This window comes from Gossypium hirsutum, chromosome D06 (assembly GCF_007990345.1).
Source record: "Gossypium hirsutum isolate 1008001.06 chromosome D06, Gossypium_hirsutum_v2.1, whole genome shotgun sequence".
Taxonomy (NCBI): domain Eukaryota; kingdom Viridiplantae; phylum Streptophyta; class Magnoliopsida; order Malvales; family Malvaceae; genus Gossypium; species Gossypium hirsutum.
This window is the reverse complement of record NC_053442.1, coordinates 22,754,804-22,767,278: the sequence shown is the minus strand read 5'-3', so window position 1 is coordinate 22,767,278 and position 12,475 is coordinate 22,754,804. Positions and strand designations below refer to the sequence as shown.

Below are 12,475 nucleotides of genomic sequence, written 5' to 3'. Positions count from 1 at the left end.
TTACCAGCATTAGTGTCCCGTTTATATCATGAAACATTAAATGAAAAAAAAACTTTTAAAAGAATAACCTCATTGAATGAGTTATTTGGTGCACCAAATCAATTTTTTAACCAATAAATACAGAGTTAAACACCTATTGTTTTTAAGGAAAAATATGGACTCAGTCGATTTCTTCTTTATGAAGTAAGTAGAAAATTTTATTGTTAATCTCGTGTGATTCACAAATTAAGCTATATGTATCAATTTAAGCTAATATAGATATGAAAATATTCATTAATGTTTGTATTTTACGAATATAAATTTATTTTAAAAGGTATAATATATTTTTTTTATATTTTTATGTTGGTTTTACTTAAATGTACTATAAGAAACAAGAATAATTGTATAAAAAAGATTATTTTATTTCTCATAACCAATAATGTTTTAAATTATTATAACTACTCAAAGTGTGCTATATACATAATTATAACGAATTAAACTATTATGGGAGAATAAAGTTAAAAAAGATTGTTTTAGAGATAGATTTTATAGAGGCAGTTAACTTGTTGAGTGATCAAATTTGATATTAGAATTTATTAGGGGGATGAGTAAGGGATTTATTGGAGCAGATGAAAGAATTTCGCATGATACATGTATCAAGACAAAAGAACAGAGTACCAAACAGTATTGCCAAACTTGCCATGAGAATGAATATGGAATGGAAAGTCTTTGACGAACATTATTAGACGGTTCATGGCATTATGGTGGTTGAGACTTGTTTCTGCTTTGAATTTTTTCATTTGAACTGACAAAAAAAAATCATTACTTCCCAATACATTTTCTATTATTAAAGGCCTAATTAGAATTTTAAAATCAATCATTGAACATTAAAAAAATTGAAAACTTAATTAGTTTTGAATTTAAATTTAGACAATTCTTTTTTCTACACATTAAAAAATAGTAATTAAATCCTAAAATTTAGCATAATAAATAGACTAGATCTTAAATCCTTTTTAACATATATTTATACCACTTGAAAATTAATTTATTAAATTAATTAATACCAACTTAAATAATAAAAAAACTAAAAACCCAGAATTTCTGAAAATAACATAATTGGTTATAAAAGTAGTTATGTGGTTTTAAAATTATATAGCATAAAGTAAATTTTAAAAGAAATAATAAAATGGTGAATAGTGAAGTTGAGAAATTTAAAATCAATTGGGTGTGAGTTTAATGTTGATTTTACATATTTTGGTTTACAGAATCTAATATATTTCTAGTTATTATTAGATAATAAATTAAAGATGATACAATGTTTATGTTTAAGAAGAAAAGATCAAAATCTAAAAACAAAGAAAACGTAAACTTCGATGCTTAAACCTCGAATCTTACCAGCTGTGATGTAATGGAAGAAGTGAAAGCAAACGTTTTTTTTGAGATAAAAATGTCCCAAAAACAGTAACCCGGAATAGCAAGTAATAAACAGGTCGCTCTCTATTCCCAAATGCAAAGAAAATACTGTGAATAAAAAGCCAATCTTTGCTTTTCTCTCTCTTCCACGCTTTGGCTTCTTCTCTTTTTTACTTCCGTCTCTGAATTATATAGATAATAGTAATGTAGAGAGAGAAACTTTCAATCTTTTAGATCGAACCCTTTTTTTCTTGTTGCCTCTTCTAGCCCCTGATCGAATTTTCTCGGTTACTTTCCCGCATTTTCTCGGGAAAAAAAAGGAGGAAGAAAAATATGGACTTGTTGCCAGCAAGTGTGTCAGCTTTTTTCATCAGCTAGTGACTGAACAAAAATACTACAAAACCCCTTTTTTTCTTTTAAGGTAAATAGAAATTAGATACTCTTTTCTCTCTCTCTTTTTTTTTTTTTAACAATGCAGAATGGAGTCTCTGTTTTTTTTAAATGGGCTAAATTTGTATGCTTTAAATAAATATGTGTATATATATAACATGATCCCATTTTTCCTGTTCTTTTTGTTTCTTTCTTCTTTAGCTTTAAAGTTCGACCCTTTAGCTGATTTTTGGTTTTAACTTTGGTTTGGCTATTGGTTTTTAGGGTTCCCAAGCTGGTTTTTTGGAAGACCTTGAGAGTGAAGGAAATGTGGGTTTTGTGTGGTAATGTGGGATTTTTTTAGGGTTTGAATGTAGCTTAGAATGGTAGAATTGTAAATTTGATTATGTTTTCTGGGGTGAAAAGGGTCAAAAGCTGAGATCTTGTGTACTGTAAGTTCAAGCTTTGTTTGTTTTGAGTAATATGATGATTTTACTGGTTTTCATAGTTTGAGAGTTGGATAGGCAATGTTTGATAACTTAGAATTGCTTTGAGGTTCCCGAAACACCGATATCTTGATAATTTGTGTCGGTTTAATTGGTTTCTTGATATATGTTCGGTCCTCCGAGACTGAGGTCCATGAATACGGCCGATTCCGAGGCAAGGCCTGTATTGGGACCGGCGGGGAATAAGACAGGTTCTTTGCGTGCAAGAAAACCAGGTTCAAAGCCTTCGAGGAAGATTGAAAAGTGTTCAGCTGAGGCCACTTTAGCAGAGGAGAAAAATGGCCTTCCATCATCCAAAGTTAATTCCCATTCTGTTAGTGTTGTTCCTTCAGTGCTACGCCGCCATGAACAGTTACTACATTCTAACTTAACGTTAAACGCTTCATGTTCGTCTGATGCTTCCACGGATTCATTTCACAGTCGAGCATCTACTGGTAGGTTAATTTGGTCTAATAGTGTAGGAACTAGGAGGAAGCCATTCCCATCAACTCCGACAAGTGTTGTTTCGGATGGCGGGTTGGATTCACTGCCTGGTGATTCACATAGGAGGAAGAGATGCGCGTGGGTGACACCAAATACAGGTGCGTTCTTTTTTATTTTTTCAAATATTGATTAGAAATTATATTAACATTATTTTCCTTTCAAATTTATCTCTTAGGACACGGAATTTTCCCCTGCACTAAGAACACCTTTTGTATTGTTTATGCCTTTCGAGTTCGTCAATCGCAAAACTGCAGTATTCAGTTAGGTTCAATTTACAGTCATAGGCGCGAGAAAAGCTTAGCATCTAGCGAAATGAACCAAATAAGATTGTATCTCAAATTTTCTACTTAGACAAAATGTAAATGGCGGCTTTTCTCTTACTATGATCACCGAACTTTACTGTTCTTATCGAAAACCTGATCTTCTAATGCATAATGTTGTTGGTTTTGTACAAAACATTACTATGCATGAGGTTTGCTTGTAAACGGAGGCAATGATACAAGTTACGTGGGTGAGTTTGCTATATCTTGTATGCATTTCCAAAAGATTATTCTTTTGGTTTTCGACTGGTTCATTATAGTGCAAGTCGATATTGTACCGACCTTTGACCATTGGAAACCACTTTATCAGCCTGATACCAGAACAGAACTGGTGGAGGCATTCTGAATCTGGAACGTGTTAGTTTAATCAGTCCTGATGTTTTCCTAATCCATGAAAAAGAAATTAGCCTAACATGCTCGGTAGTGCCATCTAATAACAAATGTTGTAACTCGATACTACTTTGATATATTTTTATGATTTAAATCGAGCAATAGGTTAAAATGTGTTGTATTTTATCTTTCCAACTTTCATCCGCAATCCGTTTACTTGATATTTCTAAATTTTGCACACTTGTACATGGTATTGCAGTTTAATAGCATGAATGCAAATCGGTTATACATTTATAGGTTCAAGCATTATATTCTGAACGAAACTGTCAGCTTCACAGCATCACTAACTTTTGACGGAGTTTTTATTCCATTGAATGAGCGTGCTTATTTCCATGATGCTTTAATCACTCGTTTTCATGTTTCCGTTCACCTAGTTTTCTTTGTTGGCATCAGATCCGAGTTATGTTGCTTTCCATGATGAAGAGTGGGGAGTTCCCGTACATGATGATAAGTATGTGATCTCGAATTTGCTCGCATCTGGTTATCACTGATTAAATGAGTACTTCTCTGATAAAAAAGCATTTCATTTGATTAGAAGTTCTTGCTCAAAATTGTTTAATCCACGTGCAGAAAACTGTTCGAGCTACTCGTACTCGCTGGTGCATTGTCTGAACTTACATGGCCTGCTATCCTAAGCAAAAGACACATATTTAGGTATTGTTCCGATTGAAGTTTGATCTTGCTTCCATTGAATAAGCAGACTTAATTCTAAAGTACAAATTTATTGCAGGGAAGTTTTTGCGGATTTCGATCCTCTTGCTGTATCAAAATTGAATGAGAAGAAGTTAATAGCTCCTGGTAGTACAGCAAGTTCCTTGTTATCGGAACTGAAGCTGCGTGCTATCGTTGAGAATGCACACCAAATATCTAAGGTAGATTCTAGTTCTTCTTTGCACCATTTTCTAACCTTGGTTGGCATGAAAACAGTGCTACATAAATCACTTGTAAGCGGTACTTGCCCCTTGTTGCTGAAGTAAAAGTACCATAACTGATCTATCCATAGTGGCTATGATTATCATTGCGGCTAACTTTTTGCAGGTTTTGATGATGCCAGGTTATAGACGAGTTTGGGTCATTCGACAAGTATATTTGGAGTTTCGTGAACCACAAACCTATAGTTAGCAGATTCAGATATCCTCGACAGGTTCCGGTTAAAACTCCAAAAGCAGATGTCATAAGCAAAGATTTGGTAAGAAGGGGCTTTCGAAGTGTGGGGCCTACTGTCATCTACTCTTTCATGCAAGTGTCAGGAATAACAAACGACCATCTCACAAGTTGTTTCAGATTCCAGGACTGTATAACAGCAGCAGAAGGAAAAGAAGAAAACGGGATCAAAGAAATTCCCGAAGAGAAAAAAAAAAAGATAACATGATCGAATCAGAACTATCCATATCTATCGATGAATTGAGTTTCTCCTGAGAACAATGTTGGATGCCTGTAGATGGTGCTCCAGGTTCAATCATTGGTTTGATCACATTGACTGATTCACTAAGGTGGTTTTGTGTATAAAATTTCATGAACACTAATGCATCATGAATTTGCTAGTTTGTAGATCTGAAGTAAATTAAAATTACCTGATGAATTTGCTAATACTGATGGGGCCTGTCTGTCATGGAAGTTTTACGATATGATGTACAATTTTTCCGGTCCCTGTATAGCTAGAATGGTTAGTAATTACATATGATGTTTTACATGCTAGACCCTGGCATTGGGAGCTGCAGGAAACTGGATTTGTCACTGGATCTGTCGCCATCGGATTATCAACCATACGGTTAATAAGTGGGACTGGTTGAGTGCGAATCAATTTAAGTGTTAACCCTGTAAGTTGTTGGACAGCTAAAACATACACTGAAAGCTCCATTTGCTTTAAAAGGATGGCAATAATGGTTAGGGGCAAAATTTTTGTGCCCTAGGACCTTAGGGAAGGGCTCCATCTTACAGGACATGCTTATATTGTACCCAATACTACTAATGATGTTGGGTCCCTTTGTTTCCTTCTCTTATTGAGATAATAATGTCTTGATGGATGTCTTGTCTGAAAATGCCTAGAATACTTCCAAACTGTACCTATTTTATCCTACTAAGCTTTGCACTAGATCTGGATAGTAACCACTAGATTTTTTTCTTACAAATCTCGAGTCATAACAATTAAACCAAAAAAATAAATAAATAAATAAAGAAAGAAAAGAAAAGGATATACTTGAGGGCTTAAAAAGGGGTTTGTAATCTAAATAGTTCTTTACCATGTGAAATGGCAAATATCACAATCTTAGCCCCCATTAAAACTTAGGAATCCAGGCATGGTCATGAAATGTTAGAAGATTAACATGTAAAATGCTAGGGTTCGATCTTGGGTTGCCAAATAGTAATTCAAAAATTGTTAGACAGCAGTAGTGCTTGGAAGCATGCACCTCTTTCAATATAAAATCTAAAAGCAATACTTTGATTTTGTACAGATTAAAAATTATGCTTTATCTTTTTGAAGCAGCTTTTTTGGGTAAACCAGATTCCTTTAATATCAAAGGAAGACAAAATCTGAAGTTTAGGCCAGGCACCTCCAAAAGAATATAAAATCAGTGACCACAAAAAAGGCCGACAGAAAGTTTTTCGGTGTATTATTTTAATGGGTAAAATACACTTTCTTTTTGGTAATTTGAGTGTACCTATGCTTTCTTTTTCAGATTAGTATCCAATTATGGCTTTCGTCCCACGTTTTAATCCATATTTGTAACTCTTAAAATTGCATGATGTGGACCAACATCAGCTGATGTACTTGCCACATGTCTAAACCTAATTGGTCCACATCATTCAATTTTAAAAAGACTAAAATGTATGACAAAGGCCAAATTTGGATACCGATCTGCAAATGAAAAACATAGGTACCAACTAGAACATTGAAGCCAAACTTGAAGTAGCAAAAAATATATTTACCCCTTTTTTCATCAAATCAGATATGCATAGATAAGCTCTTAAATGCTGCAGCTGTACGCCTGTAACCCCAACAAATATGCATAGCAGCTAAGCTCTTCAATTCCAGCTCATGTGACATAAAAAGAGAAGGGAGTAATTGGAACAGAGTTCCAACTAAGGTGACAAGAAAAGGGATGCCAATCAAATCTATATTTCTTTCCGCAACTATAATAACCTTGCTCCTACCAGATTGAGAGGGAATACAACAGAAAAACATTCAACTTCACAGGAAACTAGAGCAAGAATAAGGAAAATTACAAATACGAAAAATCAAACCTGTGTTCAGTATTTATAGAGTGACATGCCTGATGTTAACACAAAAGCTCCATTTAAGTTCAGCACGGCTTGATTTCGAATCCAATACTCAGAAGTGTTCGAGCTGATTCTATTGCCTTCTCACCTCCTAAATCTAGGGCCTCACCAGTTAATTCACCTTCTGTACCTACTGACCACTGGGTTGATGTAACTTGGCTTTGCCCTCCATCAGTTTTTTTATGTTGTAAGTTGTTCATAGAAGCAGGTGCAGCAGCGGCAACAAGAGGAGCAATTGGTTGGCCATGTCGCTTCTTTGGTACAGGCATGTCATGGTCATGAACACCTTTATATGTTATAATGATAGCATTCGTATTATCTACAGCTGTCTCAATATGCTTACGTACAGGACACCCAGCAGAAGTGCATCTATAGTAGTTCCTAGAGAACATTCATCAGCCAAAAAAAAAAATCAGAACAAAACCAATAGAATGTATACAGGTTCAAATAAATTGGCACATAACAACTGAGTTAAAAGAAAGAACTTGGAAGGACCAAATTGGTCATGCAGAGAATTAACAGAAGCATCATAAAGCAGGCTCTTTTACAACAGCCTCATAAGAGTATTTTGTATTGGTTCGGAAGAGATATATAGATGCACATATAATGACAACATTTGTTGAACAAATAAACTTACAAAGCTTTACACACGGTAAAAGGTGTGCTGAGACCAAAAAAGCAAGGACGAAGGCCACTGGAACACTCTAGTATAAATTCCAACAAAACTCTACTGTACAAATGAATGGTTTTTCTAGTATTTCAATACAGCAAAGAAATGTAGTAAACCTTGAGATTGGGTCCCATACTACAGACACATAAAAGAAGCAAGCCACCATAACATAGATTTGCAATGATGACAAGCCTGAGCAGCCATATGAATTGACTAATTATTTAAAGGGATAAAATAATGAAAACTTCTAGGGAAAAATATGAGAAGTGAACAGGCACCTAGGATTAGGATTTCCTTTCACCATTTTCTGTCCGTATTTTCGCCATCTGTATCCATCACCTGAGATCCCTACATCACCAGCTGCATGCACAACAAATCTAGGTTTCTTCCGAGCTTTCGGGACAGAATCAGAACAAACTGTATTGCCTTTCTTCATACTGATTATCAAAAACAATGAGGAACAATTAAAACCAGACTCACAGACTGGATGCACATAAATATATGTATATCATGAAACAAAAGAAAACAAAGGCAAAGAGAAGCTTACAGGAATGCTTGCCTTTTTTTTGTCTCAGGTTCACTCGTGAGCTCTTCCTTCACTTGCACATCACCATTCCCATCAGAGCCACAAGAAAACAGTCCTTTTCTTTCAGGATTTACAGTTGTTTCAGGTACAGATTCTTTAGAAGATGTGGATGGGTCAGAATCATTAAATATTCTGATGGGCTGAATATTATGTGAAGCACGTGCGGCGGAGGATACAATCTTACTTTCCCTTGTAAAGTTATTTTTTCGTGGTGGTTCGTGACTATGCATGCCTTTATTGACAACCTCTATTACATGGCCAGTGTCATCAGAGCATTCTATCTTTTTGGCCTGACAATCAGAGAAAGTGCATTTATAATAACTTCGAGATCCTTTAGGACTCTTCACTTGCTTCTGACCATATTTCCGCCAATTGTAACCATCAGACACAGGTGTCTTCACAATGGGAACAACAGATACCATTTTAAGATTATAAGATTTTTGCTGGTTTGCTTTTGGCACAGATGCACCATTAACTTTCTGATCTGAAAGGCTTTGTTCTTGTAGAGTTGGAGTAGGAGCAGATGATATACCTTGTGTAACAGAAGTTGGTGCTTGTTGTGACAAAGAAATTGGAGCTTCAGCACTCAGGACAGCCAAACTAGGGGAAACTTCCTGGTCAGCTATGTTAACTTTCTCCTAAGAAAGTTAAACCAAGATGAACTCCATTAAGAAAGTTAAACCAAGATGAACTCCATTAAGAAAGTTAAACCAAGATGAACTCCATTAAAAGAACAATTCAATCACAGAGAAATTGAACTGTACATATGTCCCTTTCTCCTAAGTTTGTTTTCTCTGAGAGAAACTTAAGCGGTAAGACATGCAGTTCCAAGAAAAAATTTAAGCAATAAAGATCTTTTACATCATTGTAATTGTTCTGAAGAACTTATTCAACGATCAAATGTGAAGGACAACATAAATAATCACTAAATAGAGCAAAAGGCAACAGCATTTGAAGTTATAACTGCCAGAGCTTCGACAAGGATAATCCAATGTTAGCAGGGAATGATTCTGCATCCTTTTGCACATTTATTTTCCAAGTTGATATTCGCTTTTATCCATCTGGCTTATGTTTCTACATTTAAAGTTAAATTCAATCCTTGAGTTCCCTTGCAATAACCCACAAATTTCCAAGAATTCTTTCATTAAAATGATCGGGAATAAGTTTTATTGGATTCCAAAGATGAGAACTGTTAACAACAAAAAGAACAGACTTCATATGAGGTGGTACCACATCCTGTAATTCAACTATAGAGAAGAACCATGGGGTGTACTGACTACTTATGAAAACTAAGATAATCAAGTCCAAAGTACTTGATCCAGTTCACTATAACTTCAGGTCATGATAGCATAAAGGCGAAACACTTTTAAGGCAACAAAGTCATGAATTTTAATTACTTGAAAAGAAAAGAAGACCATAAAACATTGTCAATGAGAACAATAAAACATGATCTCAGACTTTGAAAAATTAACGAAATGGAAGTCTTAAGTATTACGATTATAACTGCTAAAAGAAAACTAACCTTAAATTCAGATCCTTCCTTGGATTCCGAAGTAGAATTTACCTGCAACCCTGAGAGATCACCATATACTCCCTCAAAACAATTACAACATTATCCTTAATAAAAGAGCTTACTTTATCGAAAATTATGGGAAAAGAACAAAATTCGTAAAAAAATAAAAAACACACTTAAAAATGATAAGTTACCATCGGGAGGATCATCATTGGGTAGGGTATCCAATTGAGAGTGTTTCCATCCAGCATCATCACTCGGAGGCGCGGCGCCAGCACCCTGTGACTCACTGACTCGACTTGCTCCTTCTTCTTCCTCTTCATTCTCCAACCCGTCCTCTTCTTCTTCTTCTTCATCATCATCCTCTTGTCCTTCAGAATCGTCGTTTTGGTGATGGTGATGTCGTTTCGTGGGAAGTGCTTGGCTCTCAGTCTCGGCCATGCCCGATTTTCCCTCGGCGAAAAAAGAGAGTAAAGTAACCAACCAGTTGGTTTTCGTGCTCTTTTTAAAATATATATATATAAAAAATCTGATACTATCTTTTCATCTAATAATAATAGGTTCAAATATGCGAAAGTGACTGTGTAATCTTTTTTAGTTTATATTTTAATTTTAAGATTTTAAATTGCTGTAGTTTCTTTTATTTGAAATAATTTTTTTAGTCTTTAATATTTTTTTTTGTCAATCTAGTTATTAAACATAAAAAATTTTAAATTTTATTTTTTCATATTTTAAATAAAAACATAAAATTTTAAAATTATATATATTTAAAACAATAAATTATGAAAAAAATAAAAAAATTTTGAAAAATAAAAAATAAAAAATAAAAATGATTTTAAATATTTTTCAAAAAAATCTAAAATTCAATGTTATTTAAACTGGACCAGATCAACTAGTCGGACTGGGAATCGGCTAGGATATCAATCTAGAGAGAGATAAAAAACCGATTGATCTGCGAACTAGTATAGATTGATAGAACATATCTAAAAATCGGTTGAATTGATTTTGAACTAGTCTGACCAATGGGTTCCCAGAACAACTGATTTGACGGTTTCGAAACAAGTAAATTATTAAAAAATAAAAATGAAAATTTATAAAAATTGGTTCAACTGCCAATTTAATTCAATCAGTCTATACCGATTTGTAGGTCAACCAAATTTTCACCTCTCACTGACTGATACCTCAATTGGTTCTAGATTCAATCGGTCTAGTCTGCTTTAAATAATATTGAATTTTGACATTTTTTATTTTTAAATTTTAAAGAGTTATTTTTATTTTTTTATATATGTAAAATTTTATGCCATTAAACTGATAATTTCCTAAACCCTTACATACAATTTAATCACCATATTTATCAATAATAAATATTCATCTATAAATGTTAAAAACAATTTGCATAACACATACATAATATTTTAAAAAATCTAAGTCAAATTGGTTGCAATGATTTTTTGAAGAATATCGCTTAATATTTCAACCTTGTAAATCAAATATCTCTACACTAACATTCAAAACATACATATAAATATTTTATTTATTTAAAATCCATAATAAATATTATTTATTTAAATATAAATTATTTATAAAGATAAAAATGAAGAAAAAAAACTTTATAATTTCACCTTGAAATTGAAATTGATCATATGTATTTTTGTACTTTTTGATGGATTATTTTGGTAGTTTAGGTTTTTCGGGTGGTTTAGAGTTAAAAGAAATAAGGAGCGTTGATTTTTTTTTTTTTTTGCCTTGTGAATTTCTTTTAAGGGAATGCTTAAATTTTTACCCATGTTCGTGTTGTTTTGTGGGGGCAGAGAATCTCTACCCAAATAAACAAGGAGTGTGCCAATTGGCAAATATTCCAATTTGGGCAGAAACCCTCCTTTACCACCTTATGCCTTATGCTACAGTAAAAAGGATCGATGCAAAGACCAACAGCACGTTTGGTTCGTTGTATTGGAATGGAGGCGTAATGAAATAGAGGAGTAATGGAATAGAGACGTAATAGCAAATCAATTGTTTTGTTGAATGTAATGGAATAGAGGCGTAATAGTATTCTTGTGTTTAGTTGAATGGAATAGATGTGTAATAGCATAATGGAAAAAACTAAAATGACTAGAATACCCTTAGCATAAATTTGTTTGGGTAAATGATTATTGTTATTGTTATTTAAATTTTAATAAGATTATTAATATCAATAATAAATAATTTAATCATATTTAAACATAATTATTATTAAATATATTATAATTAAAATATATAATTTAATAAAATTCTTAATAATTAATATTCTTATATGAATTTACTCAAATCATAATATATGATACTATAAAAGATAATTTAGCATAATTATTATTAAATATATTTTAATTAAAATATATAATTTAATAAAATTCTTAATAATCAATATTCTTATATGAGTTTACTAAAATCATAATATATGATACTATAAAATATAATTTGAAATAATTAATATTAAATATATTTTAATTAAAATATATGATTTAATAAAATTTAAAATAATTATAACTAATAAATTTTCTTATATGAATTTGTATAATTTAAAATAGTTATTATTAAATATAATTTAATACTAATATATAATTGCATAAAATTCTTGATAATAAATTTTCTTATATGAATTTATATAATTTAAAATAATTAATATTAAATATAATTTAATAATGATATATAATTTCATAAAATTCTTGATAATAAATTTTCTTATATGAATTTATATAATTTAAAATAATTAATATTAAATATAATTTAATAATGATATATAATTTCATAAAATTCTTGATAATAAATTTTCTTATATGAATTTATATAATTTAAAATAATTAATATTAAATATAATTTAATAATGATATATAATTTCATAAAATTCTTGATAATAAATTTTCTTATATGAATTTATATAATTTAAAATAATTAATATTAAATATAATTTAATAATGATATATA

At 32.0% G+C, this 12,475-nt stretch overlaps 2 protein-coding genes across 3 annotated transcripts; one reads left to right on the top strand and one right to left on the bottom strand.

Annotated features, from left to right (window-relative positions):
- The first annotated feature begins 1,394 nt into the window (after window positions 1-1,394).
- LOC107901594 (probable GMP synthase [glutamine-hydrolyzing]) lies at window positions 1,395-5,086 on the top strand. The gene is made up of 6 exons (XM_016827659.2): window positions 1,395-1,813; window positions 2,047-2,848; window positions 3,854-3,911; window positions 4,031-4,114; window positions 4,191-4,332; window positions 4,515-5,086. Exons 2-6 carry the CDS (start codon window positions 2,374-2,376, stop codon window positions 4,830-4,832), a joined length of 1,077 nt encoding a protein of 358 aa, XP_016683148.1. The 5' UTR covers window positions 1,395-1,813; window positions 2,047-2,373; the 3' UTR covers window positions 4,833-5,086.
- A 1,477-nt stretch (window positions 5,087-6,563) lies between these two features.
- Window positions 6,564-10,041, bottom strand: LOC107901593 (probable WRKY transcription factor 32). 2 transcript variants are annotated; one of them, XM_016827656.2, is made up of 5 exons: window positions 9,706-10,041; window positions 9,521-9,570; window positions 7,960-8,636; window positions 7,691-7,849; window positions 6,564-7,123 (listed from the first exon to the last, which is right to left on the bottom strand). In XM_016827656.2, the coding sequence occupies exons 1-5, from the start codon at window positions 9,950-9,952 to the stop codon at window positions 6,766-6,768; spliced, it is 1,491 nt and encodes a 496-aa protein (XP_016683145.1). In that variant the 5' UTR covers window positions 9,953-10,041; the 3' UTR covers window positions 6,564-6,765. The 2 variants fall into 2 exon arrangements, with proteins under 2 accessions (XP_016683145.1, XP_016683146.1); XM_016827657.2 differs by having other exon boundaries at window positions 7,972-8,636; window positions 9,706-10,020.
- Window positions 10,042-12,475: the final 2,434 nt, after the last annotated feature.

Bases quoted from the DNA above. Each gene is read 5' to 3' on its own strand.
- LOC107901593 (XM_016827656.2), bottom strand. From the start codon at position 9,952: ATGGCCGAGACTGAGAGCCAAGCACTTCCCACGAAACGACATCACCAT. The intron at 9,571-9,705 runs GTAACTTATCAT...GTGATCTCTCAG, and splicing joins CAATGATGATCCTCCCGATG to GGTTGCAGGTAAATTCTACT. The intron at 7,124-7,690 runs GTGCCTGTTCAC...AATGTTCTCTAG, and splicing joins AAAGGAAATCCTAATCCTAG to GAACTACTATAGATGCACTT.
- LOC107901594 (XM_016827659.2), top strand. From the start codon at position 2,374: ATGTTCGGTCCTCCGAGACTGAGGTCCATGAATACGGCCGATTCCGAG. The intron at 3,912-4,030 runs GTATGTGATCTC...ATCCACGTGCAG, and splicing joins GTTCCCGTACATGATGATAA to AAAACTGTTCGAGCTACTCG. The intron at 4,115-4,190 runs GTATTGTTCCGA...AATTTATTGCAG, and splicing joins AGCAAAAGACACATATTTAG to GGAAGTTTTTGCGGATTTCG.